This window comes from Strigops habroptila, chromosome 4 (genome assembly GCF_004027225.2).
Source record: "Strigops habroptila isolate Jane chromosome 4, bStrHab1.2.pri, whole genome shotgun sequence".
Classification (NCBI taxonomy): domain Eukaryota; kingdom Metazoa; phylum Chordata; class Aves; order Psittaciformes; family Psittacidae; genus Strigops; species Strigops habroptila.
Window position 1 is genome coordinate 33,220,846 of NC_046358.1, and position 21,650 is coordinate 33,242,495.

A 21,650-nucleotide genomic window follows, 5' to 3' on the forward strand; every position below is an offset into this window, starting at 1 on the left:
CAATTAAGATCCCAAGGGAGATTTTTCTAGTCCATTCTCCACTTTGAATCTAATAAAGGAACAACAGAAAACAGCTATCTAGCCAGCTAGCTCTTTTTTGCTCAAACCATCCTCAGAAGCCTTTTTATGCCTATGATTTAAAATAGACAAGGTACTACACTGCATATTGCATAGAAGAATCCTGCAATGACCCAAGATCATTTTATCTTTAACGTCTAGTAAGGTGAACAACAAGTACCAGATGAGGAATTGTTAGTGCATAGTGCCAAATAAGCAATTCATTGCTTATAAAATGTGCTGCCGATAAATGTTTCATTAGATGTTCATGTGTGTTAAACAAGAAATCCTAAAGACACAACAACTGAGAAAGAGGAAGAGAGAACAACAGGCAACAGGCCTGGAGAAACCATCTATAGAAGAGGAAATGGCATTATAACCAAAAATATGTACCATTATCAAACCAAAGCCTTCCCATGAAATTCACTCAGGAGTATTATAGGAGCATGTTATTGGGCTGAACTAGGGCTCAGGATCCTGGACTCTACTTCTAGCTTTGCCTGTCAGGTACTCTTAGGAGAGTTACTTCTACTTTCCAACATTAGTTGTTCTCTATTCATAATAGTAATATTATCTCTTTCATTTTTATTAACCTTTCTGTTTCACACTGTGTAAAGTAAAAGTGAGAAAAAATAATAGAAAATAGAGCAGTGTTAGGAGATCATCTAGTTCAATCTTCTTATCTGAGTGAAGATTAAATAGACCTGTGGAGTTTCTGATTAAACAGCCTTAAAGGCCTCCAGTGATAGCGACAACCTTCCCAGGAAAACAAGACTAGTGTTTACTTATGCCAGCCATGTGAAAACATTTCCTAGAGTCTAACATGAATCTTGCCTAATCTAATTTAAAGGTATTATTACTTTTGCTTTGTCAAACATCAATATGAAAAAGGGTTGTAGCTTTCACCCCTTGCAACAGCCTTAAAAGATGTATCTGCCTCTGGTATGTTCTCTTTCTGGGCACAGAAGTCTCTCCTCTCTGTCAATGTTTTCTGGATCCATGATGACCAACAGCGCTCTTCCATGGAAACTCTGCAAACACAAATCTCTGAAATATGATAAACTGCAACTCAACTGAGCTTTGCAACACTGGCACACTTTCCATTCCCTCATTTGCATCAGTAATGGAAACATGGAAGATGTAGGATGGATTCTATGAAGTTCTATTCAATACATTACTTCTCATTTTGACAGGGTACTGTTGAATGACAAGAACTCCCTGTATGCAGGTATCCTACCACTTTTGTAACTGCCCTAGTGCATCACTTGGTGAGGACTGGTCAGAACAAAAAGGTGTAAAAACACTTCCCTGAAGCCTTTGTCCATAACATTCCCATTCCATCTAATAACCAGATAAAGACTCTTCATTTTACTAGTGCACTTCCAGAATGATTACTGGTTATTCTTCGTATTCAAGCTAGTGCCATTTTGCTCTGTGCTTTTGTCCTTCTGATTTTATTTATACTACTGTTTTACACTTACCTTCAGTAATTTGACAGAAGCTATTCTTAGTTACCAGTTTATTTCAGCTTGCCATCAAGCTCGTCATGTAGTCCCACATAATTTTCACTACACTTTCTTACACTTCTATGGGAGGATACAGGAAAGCAAGGGAACCGAAAAGATGTAGGAGAAGAAAGCACAAGTCTCCTCTCCAGATAACAGGAGACTGACTCCGTATTATGGAGAAAGGAAATGAGAAAAGGAGTATTTAGCTACAAAGGAGACAAGATTGATAACTCAAACATCAATATATGTGTGTATATATGTTATTTCCACACATCCACAAATTTATTTTATCACTCCATTTATTTATTTACAATACTTACATATGAGTTACTTTACTTAAACCGTTGAACGAATGGGCCTCCAGACTCTGAAGTGTTTCATCTATGGAGATGTAGCTAAACACCATCAAACAGGAAAAGAAACAAGTCTCAGATCTTGGCAAGCCATCATTAGTGCCTGTCATACCATTTTATTTCTCTCATCCAACTGCCACAACACTTCCAGATACAGTGTCAGGCTTCCAGATGCAGATACAGACACAGACAGTGTCTTAGGGAAGAACTTTTAACAGAGTTTTGCTTTTGACTGATGCCTGAGATGCACACTATACTGCAGAATACAGTTAAATCAAAAAAACACAAGAGTGTTATTAAGTAGCAAAAGCAAACATCCATATTTCACATCTCAGAATCATATTTCTTTTCTTCTTCCCACTTAAAATCACCTTGGAGTTCTCTAAGGGGATCTAGCCCTCGGGTAAATAGGCATATTTATCTGTATCGAATTATTAAAAAGGAAGGAAAGGAGCAAATATGGTCCTTGGGCCATCATTGCAACAACTGTCACAATTTCTCTAGAGATAAACGGGCCATCAGAGCAACTGAGGCTTCGATATTGCTGAGGAAAAAAAACCCCACGTGTTCTGACATTAATTTAGAGAGAAACTCTAGCCATACAGTGAATGTCATAAAAGATGTAAGGAGTAATGTGGCTCAGAAGCAAAACCAGACGCCAGGCTTAAGAAATATTTGCACACTGTTTAGACTGAGTAGCATTTGTACCACTAGTGATCTACTGAAACATGAGAAAATAGTTCTAGAGTTGCTCCACCATCGTTAGGAGGATGATAATACTGGAACTATCTCTTCAAAATACCTCTTAGTTTTAAAATTTATTAATGTTGGAATAGCATTTAAAAGATGTTGTCTTGTATTTTAATAACTTTTCTAATAATATTTTATATCATATTTCTAATCTATAGCTCTTTTAAAATAACTTGAATTCCCTGTATACTCTTTATCATTAATATTAAAATATTTAAGTACTTTTGTTACTCTTGATCAAAGTTACTTAGTACAGTTTGTAATGTTTTGCATGGTTACACACACCCTGAGCAACCTGATCATTATTTTAAATGCACAAAATTAAATTGACTAGAAGAGTCTTAGACACCAATTACAGATGTCAAAATCACATAAAATGTAATAATAAATAGAAATAATGTATCATATGCCTTATCTCCTTTTTAATCAGTAGACTTGTGAAGACCTGTAATCATACTTAACTTAAAAAATACCAAATTACATCAATACTTATTGGGTTATGTTCCCTAAACAAAACAGAGAAGATTTTTGGCATTCTATTTGTCCAGTGACAGTATTAGGAGTGAGTAATAATAGTAAATAGCAAATTAAAGTATTAAAATATGATCATTTAACCCAGGAGAGCTTTTTAATACAATCAATTATGGATCAGATTCTTTTTTTTGGTGGAAATTTTAAAGAAGATAAATCTTTATTTCTTTCAGTGGATATTAAAAAATATTTAACATGCTATAAAAAATTGGGAAGAATACTTTATGACCAGCAAAAAAAAAAAGACAGCTCTAAAATCTGCTCTAAAAACCAGCAGATGACTAATACCACTAACTGTTCCCAGGGAACTTATGTCCTCTCCATACTGGAGCTAAAAGCATATTAGCTGAACCAATTTTAACTCTTCTAACATGAGATTTAATTTTTATTGGTCACTTTGGGAGATGTATTCAGCAGTGTTTGAAAAGATACTGGAAAAGTAACTAGTTGAGACTGTATGACTAACAGATTCTACTGTAATATTGCTTTTACAAAGCTATTTACCTGTTCCAAGAGGAAGGAAGATAGTAAAAGAGGAATATAATAAAGTATTTCCAGTCTGTACCTCTGTGATTGAGTATTGCAGAGGTAGATGTTTATGTGAGATGTTTTAATTTTGTTTTCCTGTAAGCAGTAAATGTCTATTGCCCAGGAAATTGGAGTTTCAGTCTTAAAAAAAAAAATTAATTATGCCATTTTAACAGGCCCTACATTTTAACATACCAAAAGACAGGTTATATCAGTGACACATTAAAAAAAAGTTGTTCTGTATAGCAAACAGCTATATAAACCAGCTTGACAGAAGATGAAATTAAAAACGCATAATAAACAAACTCTGCATTCTCCTGCTGGGGCTAGGAACTAGAGAGTACTCTTTGTATGCTCCGTGATCAAAATGGGTCACCTTATATCAGGCAGGCAAATGCTTTTTTCTCACATATGAGAAGAGGCAGAAGAGTGGCAATGAGGATTCCGCCTTCCCTCCCTCACCTCTACAGCCACCACGTCCCTTCCCACTACACTGCATGTCACTTTTTACTATACTGCCTAGCTTGGGGCTGATGAAGTTACAGTTTTATAACTTTCAGTGTGGAACAAAAGTGACGAGGAAATGGTTTATTTTCTTTGTGTGTTGACCTTCACTCTTCTGCTTCATTAGCAGATGTATTTATGTACATCAATTAAACCACATCATCACTGATGACAGGGAAATTAGTAGTTTTATTTGCTTCAGTGTCATCTAGATAAACACCCAAAACCCACACAAACACATTAAAAATGACTTATGAGCCAAGAATGTCAAACAAAAACATGTATTAATGTTGCATAAGCATTTACTTCCAAGTGTACAGAGTGCTTCCAAAAACCTTTGGGCTGTGGTTAATGGACACATAATACAACATGTTAAATGTAAGAAATAAAAATCGTAGCAATCAGAACTGAAAGGAGTTACATCAGAAGAAGAGGGAAAGCATCTTTAAACTCCCATTTTGAAGGTGTGTTACAATTCAGCACCTCCTTTCACTACCAGCTGTGTTTAATTTGCAGGATTTCAAAATGCCTTCAACACCCATCGCAAATACAGTCATAGCTTAAACACCAAACATGCAGCTTTAGAGAAAGTCTGTTTGCAGATAACGCTTTAATCACCACTACCCATTCAGAAACAGCCTGAGAACACAGGACTTGAAGCAGATCTGCATGTGGCAGTAGACACAAGGCTTTTACAAATTCATAAATATTACCATTTGAGAATTTTAAAATCTTAAGTGTGTCTAAGCGATGGATTATGTGTCACTGGAAGCGAAAGACTTGACATCCTTCCATATTTAATAAAACTCTGTTTTGAATAAAGATTATCAGGTTTATATGTGACACTATAGATCATATGAGGGACTTTCTCTCCGCGCCCCCCCCCCCCCCCAAATAATAGAAGAATACACTATCTATCTGATTAAACTGACATGGTAAATGAGGCTACAGATATTCTAGAACAATTACTTATAAGGATTTTAGAAAGTCATTACTTTGATATACCTGGATGAAACTGTAAAATATAATTAGGCGACCTTTATGTCCCCCCCCCCCCCAAAGTCCTGTTTCACAAATTCTTAAGTATTTGTCCATCTCAGCCATTCAGCCAAAGCTCAGCTGAAGTTGAAACTTGCAAGGAATGTCAAGGTCAACAAGAAGAATTACAGAGAGTAGCAGAGTGTATTACATTAGTAATAAAAGGCTGAGCAAGAAAAATATGAGCATCTTGCTGAATGAGGTAGTTAGTTAATAATGGACACATCAGGCTGGATAAAGCCCTAAGAAATCTGGTTGGACCTCATAGTTAAGCCAACTTTGAGCAGGTGGTGGACTAGAGACCTTCTGAGGTCCCTTCTAAATTTCATGGCTGATTCTAGGGAGTGAGTTGGGAGATGATAGAGAAGTTCTCTACGTCAAATATCCATGCACAGGTTGATAAATTATGAGCCAGCCACCAAGAAGAAGAAACAAAGATGGAACAACTTTGTCTCAAGACTGCTGACATCGATGAGCAGTGCAGTGCAAGGGGTAGCTACTTTCAATGGGACAAGTGTTGATGTGAAACATATAGGTAGAGGCTGCTGGTTGTGCATTTGTGGATTGTATCAGTGCATGTGTTTACACACAAAGAAGTGACTCAATGCAAATCTCTCCCACATCGCACAAATACGAATGTTTTGGTGGAAGTCCATCCCTAGTCTAGAAATGCCACAGGGCCTCTGATGAAATGAGTTACAAATGATGATGGGAGCTGGAAACAATTTTTTAGCCAGGCCCAGCAATAGAATATGTTCATTTGTTATGAATGAAACCATTTCTCATGTTTTGCAAACTGAAAAAAAAAAAAAAAAAAGTTATGACCTTATTTATCACTTCTACTTCAATAAAGGTGTGCTCTTATTTATCCAAAAATACCTAGTACGCCTTCCCACAGATAGTTCAGATTATAAACAATGGGATTATTACCTGCAGTTCTAAAATATAAGTGGTGGGGTAGCAAAAGTGCAAGAATATTTTCATTTCAGAAGATTCTACACAAAGACAGAATTTTGGAGAATAAAAGTGATTTTTAATAACAGAGCTAAAAGAATAGTATCAGAAACAGAACTTACATCCTAGAGATGTTGGGGAGATTGGAAAAAGCATCACTTGGAATTGTTCTTAGATGAGTCTCCATAAACCTCCTGTAAAAATAGAAGTTTGGCAGTTAATATCCTTTGGTAAGCACAAATTAATATTAAAAAGTCCTTAAAAACTCCAGTTCTGCTCCAATACTTCTATTTGTATCTTCTCTTTTCCCAGTGTTTCCACCTTTGCCTCATTCCTATTCCTGTTTCATTATGTGGCTTGGTTTGCTGGTCTGCTCCCTCAATCTAAATTACAACCTTCTGCATCATCTCTCCTAGGAGCTCAGCATTCAGTAGTAATGATGGACCTTCTAAAGCTCCAGAGCATGATCAGCAAACATATTTTCCCATTGAAGGAAATGAAGTATTAAGAATTTGAGCATACTTTTAATGATTTCGAGCTCCACAAAGATGCCACATCCTTTATTCTGAGTAAGAAATTCAGGTATTCCAGTCAAAATTGAATTAGAGCAATTGCATGCTACCTTCACAGAATTCTCCATATACTTTGTAATAAATACAACATTCTTCCTCCCTAAACTTCTGATGTGCGGATGGCATGTACATTGCTGGTTTTTAGCTTAAGACCAGTTAAAGATGCACTTCAGGAGAGAAAAGAATTATGTATTTTACCCATCTGCAGGAGGTTTCAGAAAGCTAGGCAATATTTAAGGGTAAGGTATTTAAGATACTTATCAACAGCAAAGTTCTTAACAGAATGAATCTTGAGCAAACAGACTCCTCCAAAAAAGGAAGAAATGCTTTGGAAAAATAGCCTATTTAAACTTACAGTTACAACCTCTCATTGCTGGATGAGGCGATCTTTTGTTTACCACTACATCTGGGAATACACTTGCATATTTTGTAGTCAATGAATAGTCTGAAGAATAATCAAGAACAAATGACAAGCTTTTCCCATAGCTTCTCTTTAAGAATAATTCAGTAGAAAATAAACAAATTAGGATGATTTCCTAATTCTGTTTTCTGTTTCATGATGTGAAGTATCTGATTATAGTAATTATATTTGGTTTACAGAGATTAAAATATTATCATCTTAAGATTTATCAAGGTTCTGGATCTTGCATATAAGAAATAAAAATATCTGTAGAAATTATTAAAAATTCCATCTTGAGTAATAATATAAATTAAGACAATGTACACTACTGTCGTCACAGGGAAGGCTCTGTCTGCTTCTCAGGTATACTTCCCCTACTCTGTACACTTGCCACAAGAATGAGCAAGGAGAACCTAAAGACTTCTATTTTTCCAACAATGGATTGATGTTTCTCCTGACTTCAATCCACCCAGCTTCCACTCTCACCGAACCCCCAACAAGGGGAATGCCAGTTGGTTCAGAGGTACACTTGCCTATTCCCCTCCACCTGTAGCACGTTGACACCTATGCCAGTCCTCTCCCATCCTACTCCCTCCTCCACTTCATGCTACTGCTTCCTTCTATTATCACAGTCCTAAATAAAGTATTGTGAAAAGCAGCTGCTTAGTCCAGCCCAGCCTGCTGTTGTGTTTCAACATCTGTCTCTATGTCCAGGCCTTTGAGATAGCTTACAGTGATGACTGAGGAAGTTCTGGTTTATGAGTCTTACAGTACAACAGAGTGAATGAGGGACCTTGGCAGGCTGGAGAAACAGGCCAACAGGAAGCTTGCATTTTCTCCTTGTTGAACTCTGCAAAGCTCTGCACCTGGGGAGGAACAATCCCGTGCACCAAGTAGAGCCTGGGGGGCTGACTGTCTGGAAAGCAGCTCTGCAGAAAAAGACCTGGGGATCCTGGTGGACAGACACCCAAGTTTAACATGAGCTGGCAGTGTGCCCTGGCTGCAAAGAAGGGTAATGGTATCCTGGGCTGCATTAGGAGGAGAAAGCAGTCCTAAGGCTTCTCCCTGAGACTACTGGAACTCAGAAGCCAAGAAAAACAATCTTAAGTCATTTCTGGCTATTCAAACTCACTTTTAACCTCTCTTATATCCCTCTGGTCCTCTGTTCACCTACAAAATGCTGACTCACATGACAGTTACTTCCCATCACCACTCATTACAGAAACTAGCACTTAACCTATCACTTATGCATAATTCCATGTTCCAGAAAACACCATCTGAAGTCTCTTCTTGACATCCTGCTCTTACATCAGACATTCATCCCTCTCCGTTTTTATCAGATAATGAACAGTCAGACCCATCATTCGTGAGGTACATATGGGCTAAGTAAACTCATATTAATCTTCTATTGACATACTTGAAATTTGCACATCCCATCAGAAAAGGCTGTAAATTCTTGATAGTATTTATGAACCAATTATATAAAAGTTGCTGTATTATGAAATGACTCTGCATTTATAAATTTCTAGACAAGGCTCCTGATATCTCAAGAATAGGCACAATGAAGAAATGTAGCCTTAAATAAACCACATCTATATTTTGAGTGAATGGCTGGTAAACTTATTATGTGGGCTGTAAGTGGGAGTATGATATTTCTTCCTATCTATCTGCTAGAGCTTAAAGATACACCAACAAATATGACAAAAAAACATATGGGGTATAGGATGTGTTTATAAACATACTCAAAGAATTGGAGACAGTAAAATATAAATAGAAAGAAATCTTAGGCAGAAGAAGGGAAGAAACAGCCCATTTTATGATAAAAACTCATTTGTGAGGTGAAACATATCAAAGATTGTCAGTAAAGCTAAAAGACTCCAAGTTCGTGTAATACACCTACTACATAAAACAACACACCAAATGCATGTAGCATGTACTCAAAGAGTAACTGATGTTTGTTAGCTGCCATTCTTCAACTACCTGCAGTCTTAACAGATTGCTGACTGAGTAATCTGAGTAATCAAGTAATCACTCTGGTCAGTGATTATGCAGACCATAAATTGGAGCGAATGTAACAGGCCTGGGGCCAGGGCCAAATCTTAAAACTAACCTTTGTGCAGAATCAGCTGCAAAGCTTCCATTCTCTCTGAGTTTTACAAACCTGTGGGCTGATGCATTACTGCTATTTTAAGCCACCTCCTAAATCAATTTAAAACTTTTCAGGAAAATATCAGCGCTTCAGTCCCTGTTTGCCAACTGTGAGTCTGTGGGTAATTGCTAGTTGGGGGCCACAAGGCACCAGTGGTGTGTTTCTACACAGCCTTCTGGCTGTGGGATGGACAGTAATTCTTAGGAGTGGGAAGAGGACAAGTTGAGCAAATTCTCAACCAGAGAAGTCTGTGATGGATCAAAAATTCGAGTAATTTAAATATACTAGTTTTATCTCAGCTCAGTCTAACTGCATTTAAAGATCACAAGCTTACCAAATGTGTTAAAAGCGCTCTCCAGGCTGGGAAAGCAGCAAGTTTTGATGTTTAAAGCCAGAAACAAGAAAGGCAAAACCAGGTCAGAGCATCCAGCCTGCTGGCACTAACCATAACATTCAATGTGACTATATGAGGAACAATTGAGAATTCATTACATTAATGGCTTCCTGACTTGCATGCATTAGGAATTTTCTTTAAACCTTCATGTTTCAATTTGAAATTTAGGAGGTGAGTCCAGTATCCAGCCAGCCACCACATCTTCATGAAGAAAGTAAGCTTTTTCAGAAAAAAGGAAAAAACTTTACTGGGAAAATATGCATTATTTTTCCAAGTGAGAAAAAAATGTAACTATAAGCACTTACGTATGTAATAGGCTCACTTAATATCCTTTCTATATTAAGGCAAAGACAACGCGTATGAAAATGTTCAATGAAAAATTTAATGAAAAAAATGCTCCTGTGCTACCCTGAGTACTACCATTTATTCCTACCTTTATTTTCTCATTCCGATTAAAAGCTCTATTAAATCCAGAAAAAAAACTTTAGTCTTCTTTTCATAAAATCTTTCAAAAAGAAGAACCCAAAGTCTGAGGTCATGTACACTGCTAACGTGCTATCAACATTTGCAAAGATACAAAAGAACACAAATCACATTTTTGCTAAATGAAATGTTTTTAAAATGGCAAGAAAATGTTTCAGAACAACATTTCAAGTTTCTTAGGGTGACATTTAGTTTGCATTTCTTAGTCTCATAGGTTGGAAAGCTGGTTTGAAATCTTTAAAATTCTCTTTCTGTTTTGATACTTACACCAAAAGTTTAGCTTGTATGTTCCTGAAAGACTCTACATTTCATGTATCAAGAAAATGAAACCTGAACAACTGGTAAGAAACTTATTAGACCGCTTGTGCAGAACTTTGCATTTTTGCTTTCCTCTGCCGCAAACATCTGTCATCCAGGAATGTAAAAAGTTTCTTGCTCAAAAATCAAGTACTACAGATACTCACCTAACAACTGAAAAAATCTCCCACTTTGACTCCCTTCTGATCTTCCCAAACAATCCTTAGCAAAGGCTGTTTATCAAAATTAGCCGTGTTATTATCATTAATGCGGAAAAAAAAATAAATTAAAAAGACCTCATATACTACAAAATAATCTGTATCTGCATAGAAACATCCTGGGTTTGACTGACTTAGAAATAAAGGCACACATAAGTGGAGGCTGTGAATTGTTTAAAATTAAATGTATTTGCTTCATTTTAATAAGAGTACAGTATCAATGGACAGAGCATTACCAAAGCTTCTGGTAGATAATAATGTTATTTCTCCCTTAAGCACTGTAGTTCTAGTACTGATAAGGACTGATTCATTATTAGTGATTTGCTGTTCTATGACAGTTACTCTAGTGTCCTATTTGATACTGCACCAAGGAAGTCTGGTTTTGGGGTGGCTGGTGCTTACAATCTTATCATTTAGGAGCTACCCAACTGTGAATGAACATTTTGTTGGTTTTGGTATTAGTCACTATCACTGAAGAGCCGTAACAGTAGGCAGCTTAGGCCAGGCATAAGACAATAAAACTAGAATCAGCCCTGTAAACTAAGCAAGTAGCATTATTGCCTTCAGTATATTCTGTTCTAACACAGTAATATTTTTGTTATTTAGACTGCACTTTAAAAAAAAAAAAAAATCTATAAATAGTAATCCATTAAAATACGCAATTAACAGCTGGCTTAAAACAAGGTAAAAGTAATAATAATAGAAATAAAAAGCAATTTCACAAAATATTCCACTAATAAACAAAGCCATAATTACATCTCAGAAGCCAGGAGTTTCTCACTTCCCCTTGTGCATTTAAGTCAGAATTACAGCATAGCTGATTTTTTTTTTTCATCGAATGTTAAAAACAATTAGAGACAAGTCCCAAGGAGTTACAGAAAAATTCAAGTGAAACTGTTTATAATCACAGTTCTCTTATAACTGCATACATGCACAAGAATAGAAACTGGCCTATGACTTACAGAAGTCATATAGAGCATATAAGGAGGTTAAACAAAAAAAAACTTTGATAGGTATTTCATTCCTTACAGGTTTTCAAACATGTGATATCGGCGAATATCAGAACTACCTAGCAACCAGGAACAGAGAAACACCAAGAGATGTAGAGGCTATTTCATTTGGCAGAAGCTACTTCATTTCTATTACTGCCTTGTGTTAGAGCAAAAAAGTCCAGGGAAAAATGTAGGATTTATACGTCCTCTTCAATCACACCTTTTCATCTGATAACTAGCACTAACAGCATCCATTATGTAGCCAAAATACTATTAGAGTGAGAACTTACATATGTAAATGTGAAAATCTAAAGAAAAAAAAACCAACCCACATTTCTATTGCTCTCTGGCTTGCTAATTAAATCACTTGAAAGCTTTATTTCTCATTGCTGATGAATCCTGACTGAGTGCTAAAGTTCTTAAAACAGCAGGAAGGCATAAGTAATATATAACATTTATGGAAAGCACTGGTCTTTTAAAAAGATTTTTACAACTGCATTTAGTTACAAGCTTCTCAAGATTTTGGGGTTTGTGGTGGGGTATTGGGGGGTTTGTTTGTTTTCCAAGCCTGAGATTCTGTTCATCAAGACAGGGCAACAACAGAAGGGTGTCTTTCCTGTCACCTGTGAGAGGCTGGGGGGAGGAAGCATTTCTTCTTTGAAGAAACACTGATTGTGACTTCTCCTCTCCTCATTCTCGGGCTCCATTTCACACATAACTGAGCCCTTTTATACACCTTTCTGTCTATTTCCCCTTTGTTCCCCTGATTCCCTTCCCCTGCACATTACTGTATCTGTTTGCATAGTTTCACTAACACCCCCACACCCCACAATATTTTTTTTGCCAAGTAACAAGTGATAGGACAAGAGGTAATGATCTTAAGCTGCACCAGGGGAGGTTTAGATTGGATATTAGAAAAAATTTCTTCACTGAAAGGGTGATCAGGCATTGGAACAGGCTGCCCAGGGAAGTGGTGGAATCACTGTCCCTGGAAGTGTTCAAACACCATGTAGAATCATGGAATAGTTAGGGTTGAAAGGACCTCAAGATCATCTAGTTCCAACCCACGTGCCATGGGCAGGGACACCACACACTAAATGTTGATGAGGCCCTCAGTGACATGGTTTAATGGTGGTCTTGGCAGTCCTGAGGGAATGGTTGGACTTGATTATCTTAAATGTATTTTCCAACCTAGTTGATTCTATGATTCTATACCCAGGACCTCCAGGTTTGTATCCTTATCAGTAAATAAGTCCAGGTTTGCCCCTCTCTGAAGTGATGCCTGCAGTTTATTAATAGCCAATCAATTTATGTGACCGATCAGGCTGGTTTTTTGTCATTATTTTGTCATTATTGTTTCCCTGTGAGGTCTGTGTCTCTGTACATTTTCTTTATTGCCACTCTTTTCCTCAGCATCCCATTTGACAGGGTCCTTGATCAGACAACCTTAAGGGAGCAGACACTCTCTCCTTCCACGTACCCTTGCAGATAACTTGTGTGGTTGCTCTGCATAATATAACACAGAATGATTTGTAATACTTTTAAATTTTGCAATTCTGAATCCCTCAAAACAAAATAAACCCCTTGATTTTCAATCTCCTTCATTTAATCAAGAAATGAAAACTCAAATACCCCCAATCCTAGCTACAAGTATTAAACTATTGACTTTAACTACTTATTCCAATGTCTATTGGATTAATTCAACATTCATGTTGCATTAGATTTCCCAAATCTGTCCTGGGAAGAAAGCTGTACAAAGTGTGTATGCTTAAAATACCATTTATTATACACACTTTTGCCCCATAGTCTCATACTTTTTCTTAACACTTGGTCATTTCAGTGCACAACAGCCTACCAAAGAACTCCACCTTACATATAAATTCAGAAAACAAGTCGCTTCTCTTGGATGAGTACAAGGCTTGATGGTTTTTTCTTCCTCTTTACTATCTCTCAGAGTCTGAATCCACTCACTCAATCCTGACGGTTCCACTGTCCCTTCTCATAGACACAGAAATTGTCAGTAACAGGGGACCTGACCTCATGCTCCAGCAAAAGGCAGAGAAGGAAACCTTTGTCACTCAGTTGCAGCCTCTCTGCAGCAATCCCTGCACCTACTTCGAAGTCCTAAATAAGGAAGCAAAAAGCATCTACTAGGCCATTCTGGCACTGTGTGGACATTATCTTTTAGCAGGAGCTGGAGGCAAATAGTCAGTGAAAAATCCACATGAAACCAACATTGTCCTCAAATATGAATGGTTTCACATTTTCTATATTGAGAAATACAGAAATATGTCTAAACATATATATATAAATAAATAAATATATATAGATAGATATAAATGATTTTAACGACATCCTCAGCAATATCTGTGGTATTACTTCAGTAAGATCTGTTAGGGAATATATATTTTACATACTTAGCCTCTTCATTTTAGTCTGTCTACAAAACATAATAAATAAATGGGGATCATCCAAAGATTTTCAGATTAAAATGATATAATTTATAATTTAAATCATGGCAACAATAGCTACAGGTATTTTAATGAACTCCTCTCCACAAAGATGGGGTTGGGGAATTGACTATATATGAAACTAAGTAAGAAATTTTACACGTTAATCTTTCTGAGAAAATTATAACAAGCAATGACCTTCCAGCTTTTACAATAACCACAACAGCTGAGATAATGGCTAGGTAAACAATTATTGACACATTAACTTCTAGGCTTTTGTATCCAACTAAACTCAATACAAACTAAGCAAACAAAAATATTACCATTTTAATCATTATTATTCTGAAATAAATGTATTATAGTCTTTCGGTGGTGCAAAAATAGCTATAAAAAAAGGCATTTCACATAGTGAAATGCGTGCTGAGCTTACCAGAAGACGATCACCACCTAGTGTCTAATACTAGTATTACCAGCAAGGTAGAAGCAAGGGAAAGAGTCAGACAGCAAAATAATTAAAAGTAGAAAACTGTTTCTGACTATGCTAGAAGACTACATAGCTACTTTCCTATAATTAACTAGCAGTCCAAAAGAATAACATTAAGTATACATCAAAACTGGCCCAGCCCTAAGAAATGAAAGAAATACTAGATCCTTTCAAAATGAAAGTGTGCAGGTCAGCATTTGGGACGATTCTGTACTGAAAGTAAGTTCTTAGCACTAACATATCCTCTTCCTACAAACTGAGGTGCATATGGACACTGTCAGACTGACAGGCAAGAAATCAGGCTGGTTACTTGCTAATTTATAGCAAACATAAACCACCAATCCACAATGTTGGAGCTTATTTTTGTTCAATTCGTAATCACCGACTGCTTCTTGCTGGATTTGAGTAAACAATGAAGACTTTACAGGAAGCACTGGCCCTGCTCAATGTTACCTTCCATTTACCAGCAAACCAGTATGTTGCTAATGTTGTTTAACAGATTTCTAAACTGTCAGGGCTGAAGAAAGCATTACATTTAAATGCCTACAGGTCAGGGGTATTTAATCCTAAATAGCTGAGGTGGGTTGTGAAATATTGAGCTAAAAAAAAACAAACCACAACAAAACCCAGGAATGAGTGACAGTAGGGGACCAGCAAGACTACTGAAGATCAAAATAATAATTTTTGAACATTGAATACAACTTGTTTTCCATTGCTTATCAGTCATCGTGTCAGTAGCATTTCTTGTTTGTTTGCAACATTTAAATTTCGTGTCTCATGGCACGGACAACCAGCAAGTGCTGGGAACTATACAAGTACAAACAAAAAGCCCTAACCATTCTATGATTCTATGATTCCCATTCCCAGTAGAAACTAGTATTACTTCACTATGCTTTAACTACACACATAGCTTGCTCAACAGAAAAGCAAGGGGACTGCAAATAGTTCTTCTGTAGATGCTAAGAGGTTCACTTAAATGAAAATACCACACATTGTCTCAAAAGGCACGGGTGATATGGCAGGAGAAACTCATTTTTATCTTTTCCTTGTCTGTGGAGATGACTAGTTTTGATCAGCTTCACAGCAAAAAAGTGGTTTACACCAGACTTAAACCCCTCTATATTTGGAGAAGATTTTGACAGTTGTTTAACAGACTGATTCTGTAAGTGTTACATACCACAGAATCTTGAATTGCTACTGCAGTCAGTTTTCATTACTTTGTTTTCTTTTGACATTAAATTTCCAACCCATTACACTTCAGAAGCACACAACAGCCTTCTCTTGAACTGAGAAACAGAGCTTATTGACATAACTGTAAAAGGAAAGAAAAATACTAAATTTTCAAAATACTGTAACTACAAAGCAATTGTGTACAGAGCATTTTCTAAAAAGCTCATAATACTATGTTTTTTGTTATTATCAGTTAAGAAAGCAACTTTTCACAAATCTGATTCATACAGGCTTTTTAGATATTTGCAAAATCAATAAATGTTTGATATTTTCCATAACAGGGGTTTACAGAACCTCAAAACAGTTGAAAAAAGATGATTATATTTTGAAAACTGGACCATCTCAGGAAGTGGTTTAAAAAAAAAATTGGGGAAAAAAAAAAAAAAAATTACCTGCCTTCATCGCTGACTGCAATGCAACATTCTAATATGCAGTTTAGATAGACTACTGTCAAATGCTGATCTGCCAAATCAGGGATGAGAAGTATGAGGCACAATCTCAGTTCCTCAAAACCTTAACTTCAGGCATGTGCTTTTGTATTCTGCTTAGCCCTTACACATCCTTATGTTCACAGGATACACATTAAAAAGTCTCAAAACCCCCAACTATTTATGTTGTGATGCTTCTAACAGCAGCTTGTTAGCCACACTTAGGTGCCTCTTAAGTCATAGCCAAAATTCACAGAGTAGAAAAAGTAGTTTGTTTCACTCAAGGCCTCATTCCAACACCAAGTCAACGGGAAACAATAATGATCAGCATTTTGCAAAATCCAATGCTACAGACTCAAGCAATGATAGATCCTACAGTAAATTGGTTACAATTTAAATGTCAATATGGATAATGAGCTGCTGACCCATACTAAAATAAGACTAGTTCTCTATTCATCTGAAGACAGTGAGTGCGATCAGTCTCGATCAAAACAAAGCACCACAGAGTAATTTTATGGAAATCTTTTGAGCTTGTTTTGAAATAAAAACAAAAGTACCAAAGTATGCAGCAGTTACCTCTAGTGTATATATATATAATATGTTTATTTCATTACATATATGTATGTAATGAAAACCAACATTTTAAATGGCAATCTTTAAAGAGCAAGATTGAGTCACACAATGCAGTAAATCTGAGCTTTTTTTTCATGAATAAGGAGATACTTAAATATACAGTTTGAAGAGCCAGTAAAGGTAATGAAACCTAACACTATAACATATCACAGAATCACAGAACAGTTTGGGTTGGAAGGGGCCTTTAAAGATCATCTTGTCCAACCCCCCTGCAATGAGCAGGGATGCTTTCAACTGCATCAGGTTGCTCAGAGCTCCGTCCAACTGGACCTTGAATGTTTCCAGGGATATGGCATCTACCACCTCTCTGGGCAACCTGTTCTAGTGTTTCAGCACCCTCATTGTAGAAAAATTCTTTCTTATATCGAGTCTAAATCTCACCAATAAGCTTTCAACCTGCTTGTGGCTATTCTTCAGAAACTGCATGTTAACTGTATAATTATGTATAATTCAGTAAAGAGTTAAACTACCTCGATGGCACAATTTGAAAACTCTTTTAAGCCTATCTGTCAGCCACAAGTAGTAAGATAGACCATAAAGAGATCATCTCTGCTCTGACCTCTTATGCCTGTCACTCCTCTTTTTAGTTTCTTCTGTACATTTCACTGGATACCTAGCTTTATGCGCTTAATGTCTTCTGCATAATGGCAAAAATTTCTGGACTCCAAACAACCAACGATTTCAATCTTATATTTTTCTGTAGAAACAGTGCAGTTCTCTCTTCTGGTTTTGCCTCTTAGCCATGGTATCTAAGAGGAAATCCCATGGATGAAAGAGTACTTCATGCCTAGATTTCTTTCTGACAACTACTAATAAAAAGAATACTTTCCCAAAACACTGGCCTACCTGGCAGCATGTAGTGTGTCTGCTGGCCACCTTTCCAAACAACCCATTACCTTGCTCCAACTGCACTGGAGGAGCATGTACTCCAAATGTGATAGAGAAGAGCTGCATTTCTGAAATGAAGCTAAGAATCTATAAATAGCTGCTAAGAAAGTTCAAATGGGATCATGAAATTTCAGAAAACAGCAATCAGAAGAGGTTCACTTCCTTCAAGGAAAGAGAGTAAGAACACAGTGTAACTGCTGGCGACTATTGTTTCTAATCAGAGGACCACTAAGTGCCTATAATTGCTGCCAGCTGCTCAGCAGAGGTTAAAAAAGGCAAGCTGAATGTTAGGAATTATTTAGACAGAAATATAGGACAAAATAAAGACAATTGTTTTGCCACTAGTTGTGTATATATAGCACCTGCAAAAGAATGTTTAAAAGTACAGAATGACTTGCATACAAAAAATAATTACACAGCAGCCACCAGCCTGTGTTTCTCCAGATCCTCCTTTTTGCCTTACTGGAAGATGTGCATGATGTTTGCCTTTTCCAGACATCATTAACCTCTCTTGATCACCATGATCTTTCAATGATGATAGAGTGGCCTCAAAATGACATCAACCAGCTTCCACGTCACTCTTAAGTGCATCCCATCTGGACTCATAGATTTCTGCGTCCGGTACACTTCTGCTGATTTTAGCTAGGGTAGAGTTAATTTTCTTCATAGTAGCTAGTATGAGGCTATGTTTTAGGGTCATGCTGCAAACAGTGTTGATAAGTCAGGGATGTTTTAGCTATATTACCCCACCAGTGAGCAGGCCGGGGATGCACAAGAAATTGGGAAGAGACACAGCTGGGACAGCTGACCCCAACTGACCAAAGGAATATTCTATACCATATGGCATCATGCTCGGCATGTAAAGCTCGGGGAAGAAAAAGGAAGGTGCGGGATGTTCAGAGTTATGGTGCTGTATCTTCCCAACTGCTATGTGTGATGTAACCCTGCTATCCTGGAGATGGGTAAACACCTGCCTGCTGATAGTGGATGGTGAATGAATTCCTTGTTTTGCTTTGCTTGTGTGTGCAGCTTTTGCTTTACCTATCAAACTGTCTTGATCTCAGCCCATAAGTTTTCTCACTTTTACTTCTCTGATTCTCTCCCCCATAGCACCAAGGGACAGTGGATGAGTGGTTGTGTGGGGCTTAGTTGCCAGCTGGGATTAAACCATTATAGTCCTTTTTGGAGCCCAACATGGGGCTTGAAGGTTTTGAGGTAACGACAGATTTGATTGGAATGTGCTACATCAAATTTATAGCTCTTGTTGCTCTTTAGCTTTTAATTGACAGGCTTCTGGGCTTGCCACGAGCCTTGCTTGCCTTACTTTGTATTAGTCTCTTGCTTGTTAGTGGCTGCTTTTCGCTTTTGCTGCTTGTACTGTTTATCATCTTACTCAGCTGTGCCTGGGAACATTTTGATAACAGCAATGGGGATGCACCTGGGCTGGCAGATGGCCAGGGCATTGCTGCTGTTTCTGTGCTGCTGTACTTGACAGGCTGGAACGTGAGTGTTCCAATCGAAGGGACTGTGACCTGTGGATGAGTCTGTGTGCAAGCAGAACACCCCATAGCGTCTGTGGCCGTGAAGAAGTCCACACCAGAGCAGGTACATATTGGAGCATCTGTGGCTATGTCTGTGCAGGTATACCTCCATGCTGGAGAAGTACATCTCAAAGCATCAGTGGCTGTGGAAAAGTCCATGCTGTAGCAGGTGCACCTTGAAGCATCAGTGGCTGCGCATGAGGTCATGCTGGAGCACCTTAAAATGAGTGGCCCTGGAAAAGCCCAAAACAGAGCAGGTACACCCTGAAGAACCTGCAGCCATGGGTAGGGCCATGTTGGATCAGCCATCTGCTGATCCAACATGGTCAATGTTCAGGACAGGATCTTGGATGAGATGGAGCTTTCTCTATGACCCAGTACAATAAATTTTAAGTTTTATGCTCCTGGACACTCTAAGGCGTTAGTACACACACTTGTCCCCCAGGAACTAGTGAAGTTAGCTGTTTTCAACTCAGACCCATCAGTCAGAAAGGAGGTGCCCACCAATATACTTTAAAAGATTCCATGTTAAAAAATGCAGTTTTCTCCTTACCCATTTAATTACGGAGTTTCCACAAATTTTAATACAAACTAGGACTATATGAAATACAATTTTGCTGCAGAACCTCTCTGAGTGGTGAAATTCCTCTCCCTTCCTCTACAAGGGCTGATGCAAGTTGGGAAAAAGAAAAGTCTCTGTCACAAGAATAGAGTGAACAAAGGTTAAAAAAAATGAAAGTCTAGAGCTTCGCATAACATTAGAAAAAAATTCAATTCCTTCAGTTACAAAGAAAATTTATTCTAGGACTTCTTCAGAAGCTATTTTCGTTACAATGTTTTGTCATACCTGAACATGACCGCATGCATTCAACTGAGGATGAGACAGTTCTGATCACAACTTTGAAATTCATGTAGCCCTGGAGAAAAGGTTTACTCCTGATATAATTCTGAACACGTGTATCTATACTGATTACAAAATCACAACTCTAAGCAACAGCATTACCTTTTTTCTTGTGGTCAGGAACAAAAATTGGTACCATAGACCCACAAGAGGAGAATCTTTCCCTTTTACACCAAAATGTCTTTGTTTTCTACCTAGCCTTTCTTTCTTGCATTTGCACATGATTACAGCATTTTTTCAATTTTTTTTTTTTTTTTTTTTTTGTTTTGTTTGGTTTGTTTTGTTCATCTTCTTTATTTCTCTGTGAGTCTGACATATGGATTGTAACGTTGTTGCAGTACAGAGGCCATTCTCCCAGACTGTGAAAATGTTTCAATAGGTCCTGTTTGCACTACAGACTACTTGAACCACGTCCCTTTAAAGAACTCTTTCTATGTTTGTTTGGGAGTAAGGAGGGAATTTGATTGGAATATGACTAGCTGAGCAGGGATTATAGAACAGCATGCTTTTAGCTACTAATTTTCTTTACATTTCAAATGTGAATTAAGAAATTTCCTGCTGTTCCATTTGAATAAAAAAGTGACATCTGGTTCAGTGAGACAAAGAAAGTCTGAGCTCGTATGTGACAGAAAGAAAACAGGATTTAAAAACCTCAAAGGGCTTTATAAACAGTCAGAGATACTTTAAATTCAGAAAGATCTCTGAAACCAAAATTTTTTGTACATATGACAAACACTGAAAGCACATTAGGAAATGTAAAGAAATATTCATAATAATACTGTTAAGTCCTTCACCAAAGGACTTTTAGAAATAAAACTACACAGGAAGTTACTTCAAAACTGCTTGAATTTCTACTGAAAATGCACATGAACAGTAATTTTGGTTTCGTATTTGTTTAGCTTAAATGTCTTTCATTAAAAATCACAACAGTGGCAAAGGTCTATCTTAGGGAAAAAACCACAACCCTATTCCAGAAATGTGCATGTATTATATACATTATTGTACGTTATTATATATTATATAGCTTTCTACTGCCTTACAGATACCCATGTTTGTCTATATCTGTATGCAGTCCTACGTTACTTTTGCAGGGAAGAACTATTAATGTTCTATCCTTGGACAATGCCCACAGTTATAGGATTTTGGTCCATATATTACAGTAATATAGATAACGAATGAAATAATGAATGTAATTTGCTTGATTTTTCCTGTTTGAGGAGTGTAAGGAATGAGCTGGAATTGACTTGTGGTGATGACAATGCAAGTTAAGTACAGATAAGTACGAGAAGTACAACTGGTATGCAAATGGATGTTCAAACCCCGCCTTTTAACAGGGGATTCAGAGCAGTACTAAAAATCCAGTGGTA

At 37.2% G+C, this 21,650-nt stretch overlaps 1 protein-coding gene across 1 annotated transcript in view; it reads right to left on the reverse strand.

Annotated features, from left to right (window-relative positions):
* Nucleotides 1-21,650, reverse strand: part of TSHR (thyroid stimulating hormone receptor) — a 61,846-nt gene that overhangs the window by 29,656 nt on the left and 10,540 nt on the right. Inside the window, exons 2-3 of the mRNA XM_030482222.1 lie at nucleotides 6,346-6,417; nucleotides 1,886-1,960 (exon numbers count right to left, since the gene is read on the reverse strand). Of these exons, the coding sequence (XP_030338082.1) occupies nucleotides 1,886-1,960; nucleotides 6,346-6,417 (147 nt within the window). The remainder of the gene's footprint in view (nucleotides 1-1,885; nucleotides 1,961-6,345; nucleotides 6,418-21,650) is intronic.